The sequence below is a fragment of the Ipomoea triloba genome, chromosome 5 (genome assembly GCF_003576645.1).
Source record: "Ipomoea triloba cultivar NCNSP0323 chromosome 5, ASM357664v1".
NCBI classification, from domain to species: domain Eukaryota; kingdom Viridiplantae; phylum Streptophyta; class Magnoliopsida; order Solanales; family Convolvulaceae; genus Ipomoea; species Ipomoea triloba.
The window spans coordinates 23,167,707-23,186,111 of NC_044920.1; the positions used below are offsets into that span (position 1 = coordinate 23,167,707).

An 18,405-nucleotide genomic window follows, 5' to 3' on the forward strand; every position below is an offset into this window, starting at 1 on the left:
CACCACCCCCCCCCCCCACCCCCACCCCTACCACCCACTTCTACTGCCACTACCCCCACCACTACCCACTACCATCCACCACTCACCACCACCAACCCACCCACCACTACAACCACCACCATTGTATATTTTAAATATTTAAAATTAAAAATAATTATGCTCATTTTCCAGAAAATGAACCAAACACACCAAGAAAGTTTTCTGGAATGCAACCAAACACTGGAAAGAAAAATATTTTCTGGAAAATGACTCATTTTTCAGAAAACATTTTCCAGAAGTCATTTTCATGCTTTCCAAACACACCCTAACTGTTTTATTTATATAAAAGCGTGTGTATGTGTGTGTACAATGTGAAGTAGAAAAACTGTTGGGAATTTAGTATATCAAATTTGAAGATTAGAAAAGAAAAGAAAAACAATAACGCTCCGTACAATACTAAAATGTGAATGTTTTGACATTTTAATGCATTTTAGAAGGCGTGGCATGCAAATGATGCAATGCACGTGGTGTACTACCACATGCATATTATGTGTTTGACTATAATGCACGTAACTCTTAGGAGGCGTTTAATTTGCATATTTGGTTTGCAAAATGAAAATTAAAAAAAAATGAAAATGAATTTTCATAGAGTAGGAAAGATATGAGAATAAAGTAATAATTATGTTTTATTATTTGACGGAGAGACGAAACACTCGATCAATTCTTTACAAGTTAGTATCTACATATACAAAATGTTTCCATCACTAAAGTTCCACCAATTTGAAATTGTAACAAGGTGCAACCACACTACATAGTAATTGACTAACTAAGAGAAGAATTAAAGTAAAAAAAAAAAAAGATTATGTCCGTGTTTGATAATTAAGTGTTGAAAGATTAGTGATTAGTAAACACACTAGTTTTTACACGCGCATTGTGCGATTGATTTAATGTCTAATGTTTGTATTTAAATAATTAATTCAAAATATATTAATACAAGATTATATATGAGAAGTTCATTATAGCTATCATTAAAATTAATGTTTAATTTGCACTTCTCTAAAAATAATTATGAGTCATTTTCATTTTTGATCCTACTATTATTGGGGCATTGCCAATTTTAGTCCACTTCATTAATTTTTGCCACATTGCGGCCAGTCTTATTTAGTCATTGCCGCTTTTAGTCCACCGTTAAAATTTTTGTCAAATAACCGTCCAAAACATGAGTATTTTGATCTTTTCATGCTTTGATCACCTCCTCTACCCTTTGTAGTAGTTTTCGTTATACATTTTCATCCAATGAAGAGATCTGGCGAAAGCCATGGGTTTATAATGTGGCTCACATGGCTTTCGTCGGACCTCTTCATTGGATGAAAATGTGTAAGGAAAACCACTGCAAAGGGTCAAAGAGATTACCAAAGCATGAAAAGGCCAAAGATATCCATGTTTTGGATGGTCATTTGACGGAAATTTTAACGGTCGACTAAAAGTGGCAAAGACTAAATAAGACGGGCCACATTGTGGCAAAAATTAATGAAGTGGACTAAAATTGACAATGCCCCAATAACAGTAGGACCAAAAATGGAAATGACTCAATAATTATCTAAATACTTATTGTGGTTGGTATGGTATTATGTAGTAGATACTAGCTACTTTGGTTTGAATTACTCTAAGCTTTGTTAATTCACATTTTAGATTTGTCATTGTCTTCATCTTCGTCTTCATTGCTAGTCTACTTTTTTTTTTGACAGAATGACAATGTCTCATATGCAATTAGGTTACTGGTGTTAATTTGCAAAAAAAAAAAAAAAAAAAAAGATTTGGTCTAATTAGTTTTGTTACATTAAAGAAATAGATTCATGTCGGATTGAATGTGACTAGGAAATCAATTAGAAGGTTGAATGATGTGGTCGCGGGAAGTTAGATAGGGATCCGACCATACAAGGTTGGGAGACTCCGAGTGGAGTGGTATAGGTTGGGAACCCAAAAGTCTCCTCCCCCCCCCCCCCCCCCCCCCCCCCCCCCCCCCCCCCCCCCCCCCCCTCCCCCTCCCCCTAAATGTGCAATAAATGTCCTGTATATAGAGTGGAAGATGGGACACGTGCCGGGTGCTAGGTATGTCATCCATGTGTCCTAAGATGGTGGATTCAGTGGTGAGGTCATGTTTGCGAAGTGTCCTTAGAGATTTGACACGTGAAGGGATGCTTGGAGACCGAGAGGTCTATTATATTGATAGATGAGACGAGAGGTATATTAATAAAAGAGACCGGGAAGTCTATTAATAATAAATAAAACCAAGAGGTCTATTAACAAATGAGACCGGAAGATCTATTAATAAATGAGACTGGGATGTCTATTAATAAATAAGACCGGAAGGTCTATTAATAAATGAGACAGGGAAGTCTATTAATAAATGAGACCGGAAGATCTATTAATGAATAAGACTGGGAGGTCTTTAAATAAATGAGGGAGGTCTACTAATTATTAATTAATGAGATTGGTAAGTGAACATGCATTACTCAGGTTGGGAAACACACTAGTGTGCTCGGGAAGTATACTAGTGCAATCGGGAAATGTATGTACTGATGTCGGGAAATGCACTATTGAGGTCGGAAAGTGCAATAGTGAGGTTGAAAAATACACTAGTGAGATTGAAAAATACACTAGTGAGCTCCGTAGGACAAGTGAGTTGCACTATATCCCTATCAACATAGAATCCCTAAATTGATTCCCTTATACTAATATTTATAAAATTTACTCCGTCATTTTTTAGCCATTAATCATCCTAGAAAAATTCTAGGGGGCCGAATAGGCACAATGCCGGATACAAAAAAATAAAATATGCATATGAGCTGACATGATTTTGTTCAGTTCCAATAATAAGAAGAGTACTTTAACCCTATGTATGGCTAAATGTACTTTTCATTAAAAGGGGTTCATTGCCCAAATGCTTACTACTTATTGTAAGGATTCTAATAACATGTTTATTGTACTAAAATATTAAGCTTTTTTTTTTTTTTTTTAAATTCCATTTATATCATTTGTTTTGTTTATATATATATATATATATATATATATATATATATATATATATATATATACACACACACACATACATACATAAGTTTTATATTATTAAACACAAATTATATCATTTGAATTATTTTATTAAGACAATAAAAATAAGACTAGTATTGAATATATATTAATTAAAAATTAAATTAATTAAATCATAATTTTAATAAAATTAAATTCTACTAAAATATTATTATTTATATATATATAATTATATTTTATTATTTTGAATTTAATTAATTTAATATAAAATAAGCATAATATTTTAGTAGAATTTAATTTTGTTAATTGTATAAAACTTATGTATAAGTATTTAACAAAATATATAAATACATAAAAATAAAATAAAATATATAAAAAGAACTAATAGAAAAACATAATATTTTAGTACAATTTAATTTTGTTAAAATTATGGTTGAGGTAATTTAATTTGTAATTAATATATATTCAATAATAGATTTGTTTTAATTGCCTTAATAAAATCTTTAAAATGATATAATTTATATTTAATAATATAAAACTTATGTATAAGTATTTAACAGAATATATAAATAAATAAAAATGAAATAAATGATATAAAAGGATTTAACAAAAAAAAAGAAGCCTAATATGACTAGATGAATCGAAATAAAATTTGTAACTTGTAATTATAATAATATGATAAGAGGAGTAGAAATAAGATTTGTAACTTGTAATTGTAAATTGTAATAATATGATAAGAGGAGTTGAAATAAAATTTGTAACTTGTAATTGTAATTATATGATAAGAGGCGTAGAAATAAGATTAGTAACTTTTTTTTGAATAACTTGTAATAAGATTAGTAACTTGTAATTGTAATAATATGATAATATATAGGGGTAGAAATAAGACTGGTAACATGTAATTGTAATAATATGATCAAAGGAGTCGAAATAAAATTTGTAACTTGTAATAATATGACAAGAAGATCGAAATAAGTTTTGCAACTTGGAATTCTAATAATATGACCAGAGGAGTCAAAATAAGATTTGTAATTTGTAATTGTAATAATATGACCAGAGTAGTCAAAATAAGATTTTTAATTTTTAATTGTACTAATATGATTGTTGCAAAAAAAAAAAAAAATTGTATTAATATGACAAAAGTAGTCGAAATACTATTAAAACCTTTTAATTCAAATATATTTAGTAAATTTTTTCTTTTAAAACGAAGAAGAAGCCGTCATCGGCCGGGGTTGCCTTCAGTCACAAATAAAACAAATTTATTTATTTATTACAAATTACAATTACTAGTGGTCGCCTTCCGTTGGGGAAAGCGGTCAGTTGGTCGCCTTCTCTGACGGAAGGCGACTAGAGTTGGTCGCCTTCTTTGGTAGACGGCAAACCGTCGTAGGTCACCAGATTATTGTCGGAACCTTAATGACTTGTAATAGTAGGTTATTTACCATTTTTTGAACTTCATCACTTCAACATAACATGTTAAATAGTATAATTATACTTTTTAAAGTTTAAGAGTCTAATTAATTTTTCAGGTAAAGTTTAGGCGCATATTACTGTTAGTATCTAAGAAATATACTGTGCAATTACGGACTAATATGTACTCCGTATTAGTTTACTGGTTTCATTATCATAAAGAAGTTGTGTGAATGTGGTGGCAGGTGCCCCCCACCCTTCTCCCCCAAAAATTTATTGGTGAAAAGATGGGGCCCACATTAGGCAAGACTTGCCAAGTTACTTGAATTAGATCAGGCCTCATAAGTAGTGGATTATGATTAAGATGTCATTAATCAGCCAATAAAAACAATTAGGTTTTGGACAAGAAATGAGAGGATAAAGCAATCATAATTTCCCTCGAAATTAAATTATGGTAGGCCAATTTACTAAATTAGTAAATTCTAGCTCAGTGGTCAAGGACCTGATATTTGACTAGTTTTAAGCTGTGTTTTTCTTACTCAATGCTCTAATCCTGTATCAGATATTTTTGTTCTTAATTTTATATTATTAGCCTAATAATTGGCGTTTTTTTTTTTGCTAAAATTTACAGACAAATTATTGCAGAACATAAATTGTGAATGAAGTAATAAATATTAATAAAACTCTTTTAAATATAGTTTCAGCAAATAACTACAGTAATTAATATACCAAAATGATATGCTATATTATGTCATGCTATCATAATATACTATCCTATACTTACTGTCGCTAATAGTATCGTTTATATTCATATTATTATAACATAATAAGAGTAACACCAATGACTAAAGTTTTTTGTGGTGAAAGTGAAAGAAAGTGTGAAACAAAGAAAAAAAAGAAAGAAAACTCTCAAAACATATAGTGGGACCCACTCTCTTCTCTCTTGTCTAACAAAAACCCCTCATTAGCACTAAACACCATCCCCTCTCATAATCATAAACATGGTTGGAGAGGAAGGAGGGAGAAGGGGGTCGCCGGCGAGTTTTTCCTTTTTTTTTTTTTTTTTTTCAGTTTTTTATTTCAAAATTATTAAAACAAAATTTTAAAATAAAAATTAATTTGATAACCGTTACGTCATCTAATTACTCGATCAACAGGTCACTATAGACTTAATTGTTTTAATTTGCGTTGTTCAGGAACGCAATTATAGCTTTTTAAAGTTGGATGACTTAGTTGCAATTTAGTTTGTCGATGACCTATTTGACCTTTATTCTTTTAAATTTTGTGTAAATCCAATCTGTGGTTAATTAACTAACCCTAGTTAATTGCTTAAAGATTAGAGGTACTAGTACTCCATCTTTATCTGACTTGTGAGTTATGAGCTGAGACTATTTATTTTATCCCCAAAATTTCGATTATTTGAACATCCCACACATATACTTTTCTCCGAGTAAGACAGAAGACCCCAACTCCCAACTGAGACGACTTTGCAGTTTCAGTCCCTCTGTTCTTTTCTGTTCCACTCTTCTCATTTCATCATTCTCTCTATAAATTTGGTAGCCGACAATTTGTCCAACCAATCAATCTTCTCTTTCATCGCCGCCCCGGAATTCTCTTCACTTCGCTTCTCCATCTCCAGGATTTTCGCCGGGAAATCAATTTTTTTTTACTGAGATTCGAAATTTTAGTTTAAACTCCTAAAATTTGCTTAGGCTTTTTTGTTTTTGCGTGAAGATTGAATTTCACGGTTTTGCAAAGGTGCTTAGCTGAGCTGGGCTTTGTTTGCCGGATTTTATTGTGTGCTGAGCTTTGAGTTGATTGTTTGCCGAGGGTTCTGGAAAAGTGGAAATTATTTGTTGGTCAGAGCTGGTGGTTGACTGGTAGATGCTGAGAAAGCTAAACCCTAGAAAAGTTTGATCATCAATGGCCAAAAGTTTCCCTTTTTAGCGAGCCGTGAAACAGGTGCGCCGCCATGCCGGTCGATGGCGATAACTCCTCCGCCGTGAACGACTCCACCGGTTCCGGCGAAGCCAGCGTGTCTTCATCCGGGAATCAAGCGGCTCCTCCAAAAGCAACCAGCAAGAAAAAGCGAAACCTCCCCGGAATGCCAGGTAATCCGTTTGACTATAAAGCTAAGTATTGGATTTACCAAAATCAGAAAAAAAAAATAAATTAATTCATGATTTTTCTGTATTTTCAAGATCCTGATGCAGAGGTGATTGCTTTATCACCCAAGACTCTATTAGCAACAAATAGATTTGTTTGTGAAATCTGCAACAAGGGGTTTCAAAGAGACCAGAATTTGCAGCTTCACAGAAGAGGTCACAATCTGCCCTGGAAGCTTAGGCAGAGATCAAGCAATGAGGTGAAGAAGAAGGTTTATGTTTGCCCCGAACCTACCTGCGTTCACCATGACCCTTCTCGAGCTCTCGGCGATTTGACCGGAATCAAGAAGCACTTCTGCCGGAAGCACGGCGAGAAGAAGTGGAAGTGCGATAAGTGCTCCAAGAAATATGCAGTCCAGTCTGATTTGAAGGCCCATTCTAAGATTTGTGGCACCAAAGAGTATAAATGTGATTGTGGGACTTTGTTCTCAAGGTCAAATCTTGATTCCTTATTATTATAAGCTAAAAAAGTAGAGTTTTTTTAATTGGATACTGATATCTGAAGACTAGTTTTTTTGTTTGATAATGGTGTAGGAAAGATAGCTTTATTACACACAGGGCATTCTGTGATGCTTTAGCAGTGGAGAGTGCTAAAGCTCAGACAGACATGGCTGCTCCTAGTGCTGATGAGGAACCTGTCCCTCCATCGTCTTCCCCGCCGCCACAGCCGCCACCACAACCAGCCATAGCCCCGCCACCTCCGCCACCAGTAATTCCGCAGTCAACTCCTGCAGTACCCTCGGTTTTGACTGATCAAAAGCCAGGTAGTTCCAAAGGGAAAGTTTCTAAATTTGTCTAGGATTTGGAATTTAGCATATTTGTCTTATATAAGCAACCCAACAAAAAATGTTTGTATTTTCTGTGGTACTGATCTTGGAATTTACTTCGTTTTTGTCTATTATTAGTTCTTGTTCTTTTGTGATGCTTAGACGCTTAGTAGATGAATTTGTTAGCAAGTGAGAATTTCGTGTAAGAAATATGTTGGGCGGAGAAAATGTGGCGTAGGCTACTACGTAGGCATAAGGAAATAAAGTTGGGCCATCGCTACTAACTGTAGCTTTTGGTGTAGTGGTAAGCGTTTGATCCGAACAAAATAGCACTTGAATAGAGAATTAATTAGAATTTTCAAATTAAAAATTGAAACTCTCCTGTGCTATCATTTGATAAGCAAGAAAAAAAGGTAGGAGATCTTCAGCTAAAAGATATTAGTAAAGTGTGTTTTAGAAAGGTGACTATCATTGATTCTTCCTTTACAGTGTATTCACTTCTTTAATAAGAAATGCTTAAACTTTTCCTGACATCTTTTAATTAAATATATCTTTTGTGTTTCCATTCACTAATGAACACTAATTATGCAGCGTTGCCTGAGAATCCGGGCACAAATCCTGCTGGATCCACCCCCAAACAGGTAGTGGAAGAAACGACGGTGATAACAAGCTTAACTGGGAGCTGTAGCTGCAGTAGCAGTTCGAGCAGCAATGGAAGTAGTAGCAGCAGTGTATTTGCGAGCTTATTTGCATCGGCAACAGCTTCGGGGACCGCTAGGTCTCAGGCGTCGGGATTTGCTGACATGTTTCAATCCATGGCTCCCGAGAAGGCACTTGAAATAGCACCTCAGCCATCGTCCAAAGAAACCATATCTCTCTGCCTTGCAATGAACCACGGCTCGTCAATCTTTGGCCCACCTGGTCAAGATCGAAGGCAGTTTGCTCCATCGCCCCAACCGGCCATGTCCGCCACAGCATTACTACAAAAGGCTGCTCAGATGGGCGCAGCAGCAACAAACTCGTCGTTTCTGAGGGGGCTGGGAATTGTTTCCTCATCCTCACCTTCTAGCGGGCAGCAAGAATGGAGCGGGAGACAAATCGAGACCGATGCAGGCCTGGGGCTCGGTCTGCCCTGCGATGGGGGTTCGGGTTTGAAAGAACTGATGTTGGGGACTCCCTCCGTATTTGGTCCCAAACATCCAACTCTCGACCTTCTGGGATTAGGAATGGCTGCCGGTGGAGGCCCTTCACCGGGGCTTTCTGCTCTAATGACGTCCATGGGTGGGAACATTGATGTGGCTGCTGCAGCAGGATCATTCGGGACCACAGATTTCTCCGGCAAGGACATAGGCAGAAGCTCGTGAGGTTGAACAACATTCCTCGTCGAGGATCAAACTTTTGCAGCACTTAAATCCCAGAAGACAGAAATGCCATAAATGGATCTAGCGAGGTACTAATGAGTAATGACTCTTTTGCTTTCCTTACATGCTATGGCCTCCTCTGCAAGGAAGAAATCCTAATCTTTCCACTGTAATATACCCAAAACAAAGAAAAAACCAAAATGCAGGTGTTATTTGGTTAGAATGTAATTATTAATAAATTAGATTGAGTGGAAAATTAGCATCAACATTGTAGTTTGGTTATTGGGCGACTCTCCACAATTGTTGTATCTGAACAGCTCCATAATTACTCCCCCCCTCATTCTTTGCCACCTAGCTGTGTTTTATGCCCCTCTTAAATTTGATTTGTTTTTCTTTTTTAAAAGGAAAAGGAAATATCATTAAACACTTTCATTCAAAACAGCAGAGGAAATAAAAAGAATTCCAAAATCATTCCAGACTACTAACTGCGTAGTAGCAAAACTAGCTAAATGATGAGCAACCGTATTGACTGTTCGATGCATATGACAAAATAAAACATCATGAAAACAAAGCAAGGATACAATGTCTTAAAATAAAATCAAAAGGAGACAAATTTGATTTCTTCAAGTTGGTTATCAAAAGTTGAGCATAAGTTTTCACAATGATCCCATCTCAATGATTGGTCGTTAGCTAGCTCAAAGCTTCACGAACAACAAAAGCTTCCGCTTCTCTAGACTGCATTGCCCCTTCCCGCACAGTGAAGTTAGCCGCCACAAGATGACCATGGTGATCAAATAGAAATCCAACCCATACCCATAAGATTAGAATCAACCCGGATAGATGCATCCACAGTTAAATTTGATTTGTTAAGTAATTGTTCTTGGATTCCTTCAAAAAGTTAGGGGTTTCGAATCTCACATTTTGTTCGAAGTTAACATATTATAAGTCTGTAGTTATCATGTTAACATATTATGTACCTTTCATTTAATTACAAACACAAATTGTTAATTGTAGGTACAAAATATGTTAATTATAAATACATAAATTCTGGATCATGATTCACAATGTAAAATGAACCGATCATGGTATAACAATTGACTATAACCTATTTGTCTCAAGAATTAACATTAAAAAAAAAAAGAAAAAAGAAGAAGCAAGGATTTGAGCAGAAGTGACATAATTTGGAGATAGGTATAAGTCAACGATTTAACTATGATTTTTATTCTTTGGTTAGGTATTTTGTCCTAGCTTGTAATGTTGGCTTTAATATGGTCGCCTGCACCTTAAACAATGCTAAATATAAACGTGTCTCTATCCTCCAACCAGAAAATTATTTGGTACACTAGTGGAAGGTTTAACACTTTGCCATCAATTAAATTTATGAAATATTTTAAGTAATGTATTTGATGAGAATAATTTTATAACAAAAAATTAATTACTAATTGATGAAATATTTTAAGTAATGTATTTGATGAGATTATAACAAAAAATTAATTACTATGTTTGATATTATCTAATATCTACAAACATAATACTTAAATTACGTAAACAAATTAATTAAGATGTTTGATTTCTTTAAATTTTTTTAGAATTTTTTTTAAAAAATATATAATATATCCTTGTTACATATATCCTTGTTGCATACAAACATTAAAAAATATAATGAATAATTGGAATTTAATAAATCACTTGTAAATTAATAAACTATATGTCAAAAAATTCCAGATTGCGATAAGAATAATCAAAATACAAAACAGTGCATATATAAAAAAATGTTGAGAGAGATAAATTTCTTATATTTAAAAAGGACTTTAACTTGATACTAAAAATTATAAATATATAATTGAATAAATTTGGAAGATTCTGAATCACTCCCAAAATAGAATCTTACCTAGTAAGATTTACTTTCCTTGGTATCATGAAATTTATTGTCATTAACCCGAATTTTGCTAAATTAAATATTACACCAAACATAATTCAAATGAGAACATAATTCTCTCGCCTAAAATATCATATTTAGATCAAATAGTTTTACATAAATATAATATCATGTCTTTCACTATAAATCTATAATAGTATATTTAATGTTCATTGTTTCTCCTGTTGTATATGTCAAATTCGTTTAAAATGTTACGGAGTACGTGACAATACATATCTAAGAATATTATTATACGATAATATCAAGCAAATTCCACTTTTAATTATTAACTATTGTAATATTATCACATTTAATCATTTTTTTTTAAATTTTGTCTCATTATTTCATTGATTTTCATTTGTTTATCACAAATAATTATTTATTTAAATTTTTGTTATTCCACCTTTAACAAAACATGGCGAACACATAACTTTATTATTAAAACATCTTGCCTTAACATATAAATTCTCTCCCTTTCTTATGACAAAATTAAATTACATGTTAGTCTTTTTAAAGGAAAATTGTACTTTTTGTCCTTAAGTTTTAAGGTAATTGTAGAATTCGTCCTTGAGTGTTGGTCATGCTCACTTTTCGCCCCTAAATTATTATTGGCGTTGCACTTTTCGTCATTTCGTGCTCATTTTTCGTTCCTGAGCTATACTAAAATTGTAAATTTCGTCCCTAATGTTTTATTAGTAAATAGACAAAAAATGCAACATCAATGATAACTTAGAGACGAAAAATGAGTATGACCAACACTTAAAAACGAAATATACAATTATCCTATAACTTAGAGACGAAAAATGTAATTTTTCCTCTTTTTTATTAAGTGGTAGAATGATAGAAATGTAAAGGAGAACTAATTATATAAAACAAATAAAAGTTAAAAATGCAATGAAATAAAATTAAGAATAATAAAGCTAAATATGACAATATGTCATAATAGTTAAATAGTAAATACTAAAAAGAATTCGTGAAATACTAAAAAGACAACAATAATACCATTCCAACTACCATGTAGTGTGAATGTGTGAAAACATCTCGGTTACCATTCTAAATGGGTGGTTATAAATTCGAACTCCGGTGTTGATGACTTAGATTCTTTGTGTTGAAAATGTTTGAAAAAGTATAAAACAGATGCTAAATTATAAAGAATCAAGAGCATTTTTTTTTTATAAAAAGACAAAAATATACTATAAGTACAGTTGTTAAACAATGTTGCAAAATACAGTGAAGAAAGGGAAAAGAAGAAAGAAAAGATTAGCCGGCAATGATTAAAAAGGGATGGTTGTTGTGGGTAGAAAAGACATTAAGAGTATGGATTAGCTGAATGTGGCATGGGCCATTAATTCATATTTTGAAAAGAATCTGATGGCCATGTGAGGGCTCATAACACAAACGCATCTGATACCAACAATTACTATTATTATTATTTTAAAAAATACTAATTAATAGTAGCAACTGGTAGACTGAATTCGATTTTTAAAGGGAATTTCAAAATTCAAATGTGTTTTATTGTTTTATAATAGCTGTTGGTCATTAACACTTGATAAAATTAGATTATTTTTTGCATGAAGTATGTCACGATACCATTGACGTCTGCACCTAACGGAGTTATTTATTTATTTATTTATTGTATTTTTGTTTCCTCAAGCGTTAGTTTAGTAATTTGGGTTGATTTGATTTTCTGGCCGTCTCGGTCAATTAAAGCAGGGTGATTTGCAATAATTATAGAGAAATTTAGTTGTCATTTAACAATGTTATTTTACAAATTATGAATTTGTCAACTCCAAATGATTCATCTTTGTCATTTTGTTTAATTAGTAAGCATAACTATGCAAATTTTAATTAGTAAGCTCTAGATATATTTGGCGTAGCATTCTAGCCGGTCAAGAAGTGCTTCGTGGAGGGGTTGCTCATAGGGTTGGAAATAGAAAGGACACACATGTTTAGGATTGTCTTTGGCTTGCAGTCTTGCAGATCCCGTTGATCCATATGTGCACGCCCAATGTTGGGAGGAATTACGAGATGCACGTGTATGCAATCTGATGATGTATGATAATGGTAGCTGGGATGTAGATTTGTTGCGTGATATCTTCGACCATTATGATGTTTACAGAATCCTCAAAACTCCAGTTCCCCTGACTTTTCTGATGCATGGTATTGGAAGGGAGGTTTAAAGGGTGTTTACTCAGTTAGACATGGCTACCATATTCAGATGCAACAATATTCGGTTCAGGAACCCGGCAGGTTGGTTTTCACAGAATGGAAGGAACTCTGGAACCTAAAAGTTCCTCCTAAGGTTATTGTCAAGCACCTATGGGGTATGTAAAAAGTATAAATGGGGTTTTTACACAATGCATGGGAGTGGCCAAGTGGGTAGAAATTTTATAATTAGTCTTTGGATTTCCCTAGTGTAATCTCTCACAACTTATAGGATTAACTTGTGTCTTAGACTCTTTATGGGCTAGCTTTGCTTGTAAACTATGTGAGTAGTGAATCTTGCGGTTAGTACACTCATTCGAATGTTTAAGTATTGTTTAATATTTTTAAGTATTTTGTACTAGTCGTATTTGAGATGATTGAATGTTATGTTAATCAGATATTTAAATATTTAAATTTGAAATTAATTGTATAATTTAAAGGGAAAAAGTTCAAATAGGCCCTTGAACATTTCATAAAAGGTCAATTAGGCCAACAAACTCTTTTTTTTTTTTTTTTTTTTGAAAATAGAGAAACTCATTCATTTAAACATAAGCTCAAACAATTACAAATAGGATCAATGGAAAGGTATACCATTCCTTACCGTCAGACATAGAAACAATTTTCCTAGCAATGCTACAAAGAACTTGATTCGCGGTCTGTTTCACAAATTTGAAGCTAAATCGTTGGATGAACTTAACGCTTCTTTAATATCATTGAAGGATTGATCAAACGTAGCCTCAAAAACCGCAGATCAATCCTTTTGATGAACTTAACGCTTCTTTAATATCATTGGAGGATTGATTAAACATGTCAAAGACTGACTTCAGTTGAAAAGTCTTGCACATCACCTGAGTATTTGTTTTCAACCTTACGTTCATTGACAATATATCCATCGATCTGAACTGCAGATGCTCTTTTTCATTGTCATATTTGTCACCCAGGATGATGTTCACATATGCCATGACCAACTTTTATGATTCACACTTATGAAGAAAAGAACTCGTCAAAAGAATCGAGAGAAAAACAAACCCGTCACACAAACGAGAGAAACATACAGAAAAACACAAACAAATACAGAACACATAAAAAAGGAAAACAACAGTACACCGGCCACCGGCGTCAATTAAACCCTCAAACATGTCAAATCGAACAAATATTGAAGAATTTACCGGATTAAACCAGATTATCTGGTAATTGACCTGTTATCACCGGTCATAACAGGTCAATTAAACCAGATTTGGTCGCCTTCGCCGGAGAAGGCGACCTTTTTCTCGGAAATGGCGACCGGCGACGATTTGGTCGTCGCTAGAAATTGATGCAGGTGGCCGGAAATTGCAAATGACCGGTGATAACAGGACAATAACCGGTTTTTGGGTTTCATTGCTTCGATTTGACATGTTTGAGGGTTTAATTGTACTTTTTAAAAGTCTATGGACCTAATTGACTTTTTATGAAATATTCGAGGGCCTATTTGACAATTTTCCCTTTTTTTAATTGCCATGCTTGCAAATTTGCAAGACTTGCAAATTTGGAAGCCATAAATGCTTGGCAATGCAAGAAACGTACTTTTTCTTGTTTTAATTTATTATTATTATTTTATTATTATTATATTTATAATATAATATGAAGTGGGACCCATTTTTGAAAGTGAGAAAGATTTGCAGGGATGTAGAACAAATATTGAAGAATTTACAAATTTGATAATGTGGAAGTGAGACCCGTTTTAGAAAATGAGAGAGATTTGCAAGGGTAAAGATAGTCTAATGTGAAAAAATTAAATAAATGAGAATGTTACAGTAGTTGATGACTAAAAGTGAAATTTGCCTGAAGCTATAATTGTTTTTGTTTTAAGGAAATTCCAAATTATGTTCTATTGTTTTATAGTAATAATGGATAATTTTTTTTTGAATACTATTGACTCTATTACGATGTAGTAATAATTGATTAGAGTAAATTGCACTTTTGGTCCTCTGACTATAGCACCTCTATTAATTTCAACACTTGACTTTTAAAAGTAACGAATTGATCCTTTAACTATGCATTTTTTAACGAATTTGGTCCTTCCGGCCAAATCAGAGGCCAAATTAGGCCGGAATTCTCTAACCTCTCTCCGGTGACAATTTACTGAGGGCATAACGGTCATTCTATATTGTAAAAAGGGGAAGCACAAAACAAAAAAATTACGCCTAATTTCCCAAATCTGTATCTGTCGAATTAGGGCAAAACGCAACCCTAATAGAGTTTTGCCCCAATTTGCAATACTCAACACAAACAGCAAACTATCGACTGGGCGACGGCTAATTCGTCTGGGCAGGAGCAAAGAAAAAGGGAGAAAGCTAGGGAATCTATCGCATTCTCCAGAGTGGCACGAACTCTCGTCGTGGAGGCATAGTTCGTCTTCTTCGACTGGGCGTCCTCTCAATCAACGATGCGGAAATCATCAGCAGCGCCTGGAACGGGTTTTGACCAATTTACGACACAACTAAGTAATAGTTTGAAATTGTATGAAATTGATAGTATTTGTTGTTTGTGATACTATTTGCTGTTTGTGTTGAGTATTGTGTGTAGAGTAGAATGATAGTAAAGCATATCTAGGGTTTTGCGTGTGGTTTATATATGAATAAAGAATGACAGTAAAGTAAAGCATATATGTTCTGTGGGGGACCATTTTGTTTTAACTTTTGTCATATTTTAGTGTGTTTGGGGAGGGGGGGACCACTTTGTTTTAACTTTTGTGATAATGTCATGTGCATCTACTGGGATTAAGAAGCTTTTATGTATACATTTACTGTTTTTTGTTTTATGGGGACCACTTTGTTGAATCTTGCATGTTAAAATTTGCTTTACAAGAGATGGAGTTGGTCCATTTTCAGTTATCCTTTTCCATAATGGGATAATAAATAGGGTTGGTGAAGTGAAATATATGGGTGGTGATTATGAATTATATGAGAGAATGGAAGCTAAAGAATTGTGTTTAGATGGGTTGAAGGCTAGGATAAAGCAGTTAGGGTATTCTGATGTAGGAGTACTGATTTATTGTTTTTGGAATGAAAGACTGAAGTTACTACAGTCAGACAATGATGTTATAAGGTTATTGAATGAGGATAACCCGGGAAAGCACTTAGAGCTTTGGGTAGAAACACTAGATGAATTAGACTTGATTGATGCAAATATGGAAGTAGTTGACATAGATAGTGATTGGGAAAGAGAGGTTGAAGTTGAATTTATGGGGGTAGATCATGAGGTTGGTCTAGAGGTTGGGGAGGAGTTTAAACCTGACCAAGAAGGGGACAGTACAGTTCAAACACTAGCTGGAAAAAAGGCTATCACTCAGAATTTTGATGGCATCAACTATTCTGATGAGGAGTCACTAGTGGATTCTGATGCTAGTGATGGTGAGGGGAAGTGGCCTGTATTTAGACCTACAATAGACATGAAAGACCCCCAATTCACTTTAGGCATGACCTTTTCAACAAAAAATCAATTTAGAGAAGCTGTGTAGAACTATGCTTTCAATAATGGCAAAGAAATTAAAACTTTGAAAAATGACAACTTGAGATGCATTGTTAAGTGTACACATGAGGGTTGCCCATGGAGGAGATGCATTGTTAAGTGTACACATGAGGGTTGCCCATGGAGAATAGGACTGAGGAAAGTACTACATGAGGGTTGCCCATGGAGAATAGGACTGAGGAAAGTACTGAACTCATCATCATGGAGGATTTTAAACATGAAGAAAGTACTGAACTCATCATCATGGAGGATTTTAAACATGAATGATGAACATGAAGGCTCATCATGGAGGATTTTAAACATGAATGATGAACATGAAGGCTGTTTTTGGGGGATTTTAAACATGAATGATGAACATGAAGGCTGTTTTTGGGCTTGGGAAAACAAAATGGTGAAATCTACTGTTGTTGCTAAGAGGTGGGCAACTGAATTAAAAGACCACCCTGATTGGATGATGAGGAAGTTCAAGGATAAGGTGTGCAGTAAAGAGGGATTTTATGTTAGTGATCAACAAGCCTATAGGGCAATCTGGAAGGCAAGGAAGTTAAGAGTGAGCAATGAGGAGGACAATTTCAAGAGGATATGGAGTTACTGTGCAGAAGTTGAAAGAACAAACCCTAGAACAACATGTCTTGTGCAAACAATTCCCTCGGGTGATCAAAGTGGTCATGAAAGATTTTTGAGAATGTATGTTTGTTGGGCAGCTTGCAAGCAGGGATTCAAACACTGTAGAGGACTGATAGGTGTAGATGGCTGTCACCTTAGAGGTGCAATTGGTGGGATGATTTTGACTGCTGTAAGTGTAGATGCAAATGACAGTGTATTTCCAATAGCATATGCTATTGTAGAAGGAGAGAAAAGGGAGTCTTGGAAGTGGTTCCTAACACTTTTGAAAGATGATTTGGAGATCACACCAAGTAGGGAGGATGAAATCTGTTTCATTAGTGACAAACAGAAGGGGTTACTTCCAGCTTTTGGTGAGGTGCTATCAGGTGTTCAGCGCCGATTCTGTGTTAGACACTTGCATGCGAATATGAAGGTAGCAGGTTTCCAGGGTAGGGCAATTAAGGATTCTCTATGGGCTTGTGCTAGGGCAACCACTGTTAATACATTCAATGCAGCCATAAGCAAGCTGAGGGGATTAGATGAGGATGCATACCAATGGTTAGGTGATAAGAGTCCAACTAAATGGTCCAGATCACACTTCTCTACAAACACTAGATGTGACATGTTGGTCAACAACATATGTGAGTCATGGAATTCTAAGTTGTTGGATGCAAGAGACAAACCAATCATAGACTGCCTAGAGGTTATAATGAAACAATTGATGGCTAGATTTTATGACCAAAGACAGAAAGCAACAGAATGGAAGACTTTGATATGCCCTACCATTGTGAAGAAGTTGAAACCAATTGAGAAGGAGGCTGCAGGGTACTTGGCCACACAATGTGATCACTTCAAATTTGAGGTTGGACAGCTTTATGGGGATCAACAAGAAGTTGATTTGGAAAGGAAAGAATGTTCTTGTAGGAAGTGGCAACTAACTGGGATTCCATGCAAGCACGCACTATGTGCAATTTGGAAGAAATATGGCAAGGGTGCAGTGTTTGATTATGTCCATCCCTGTTACTCAAAGCAAACTTATCTGGAAATATATAGTGGAACTATCAACCCCATGGCAGGTCCTCCTGAGTGGCCTAGGTGTGACAGGACCCCCCCATTGCCACATGTATACTCTGCCAAGGTAATTGTTACTTTCCATCTGGAACTATTCTACCAATGTGTAATCCCATCATATTTATAAGTTTTTGTTCCTATGCAGGTTGGGAGGCCAAAGAAGCTGAGGAAAAAATCAGCAGATGAATTGAGTCAAGATGGCCTGAAAGTTTGTAGAAAGCATATTCCACTCCATTGCTCTGTGTGTAGAGAAGCTGGACAGAATAGCAGAAAATGTCCTTCAAATCCTAATAAAAAGGTAAATGAGGATTATGAGGATTACTAGTTTGTTTGTTTGTTTTTTTTTTTTTAATGTT

The 18,405-nt window shown here is 34.6% G+C and overlaps 2 protein-coding genes across 2 annotated transcripts; both read left to right on the forward strand.

The window, feature by feature from the left end:
* The first annotated feature begins 5,862 nt into the window (after positions 1–5,862).
* Positions 5,863–9,086, forward strand: LOC116019988 (zinc finger protein GAI-ASSOCIATED FACTOR 1-like). Its single transcript, XM_031260410.1, has 4 exons — positions 5,863–6,554; positions 6,645–7,041; positions 7,143–7,372; positions 7,967–9,086. The coding sequence occupies exons 1-4, from the start codon at positions 6,416–6,418 to the stop codon at positions 8,737–8,739; spliced, it is 1,539 nt and encodes a 512-aa protein (XP_031116270.1). The 5' UTR covers positions 5,863–6,415; the 3' UTR covers positions 8,740–9,086.
* Positions 9,087–16,631: 7,545 nt separating this feature from the next.
* Positions 16,632–18,374, forward strand: LOC116020424. Its single transcript, XM_031260901.1, has 2 exons — positions 16,632–18,116; positions 18,195–18,374. Exons 1-2 carry the CDS (start codon positions 16,632–16,634, stop codon positions 18,372–18,374), a joined length of 1,665 nt encoding a protein of 554 aa, XP_031116761.1.
* Positions 18,375–18,405: the final 31 nt, after the last annotated feature.

Excerpts from the sequence above, each read along its gene's own strand:
- LOC116020424 (XM_031260901.1), top strand. The coding sequence starts at position 16,632 with ATGAATGATGAACATGAAGGCTCATCATGGAGGATTTTAAACATGAAT. Across the intron at positions 18,117-18,194 it reads CACATGTATACTCTGCCAAG|GTTGGGAGGCCAAAGAAGCT; the intron begins GTAATTGTTACT and ends GTTCCTATGCAG.
- LOC116019988 (XM_031260410.1), top strand. The coding sequence starts at position 6,416 with ATGCCGGTCGATGGCGATAACTCCTCCGCCGTGAACGACTCCACCGGT. Across the intron at positions 6,555-6,644 it reads AAACCTCCCCGGAATGCCAG|ATCCTGATGCAGAGGTGATT; the intron begins GTAATCCGTTTG and ends TGTATTTTCAAG. Across the intron at positions 7,373-7,966 it reads TTTGACTGATCAAAAGCCAG|CGTTGCCTGAGAATCCGGGC; the intron begins GTAGTTCCAAAG and ends CTAATTATGCAG.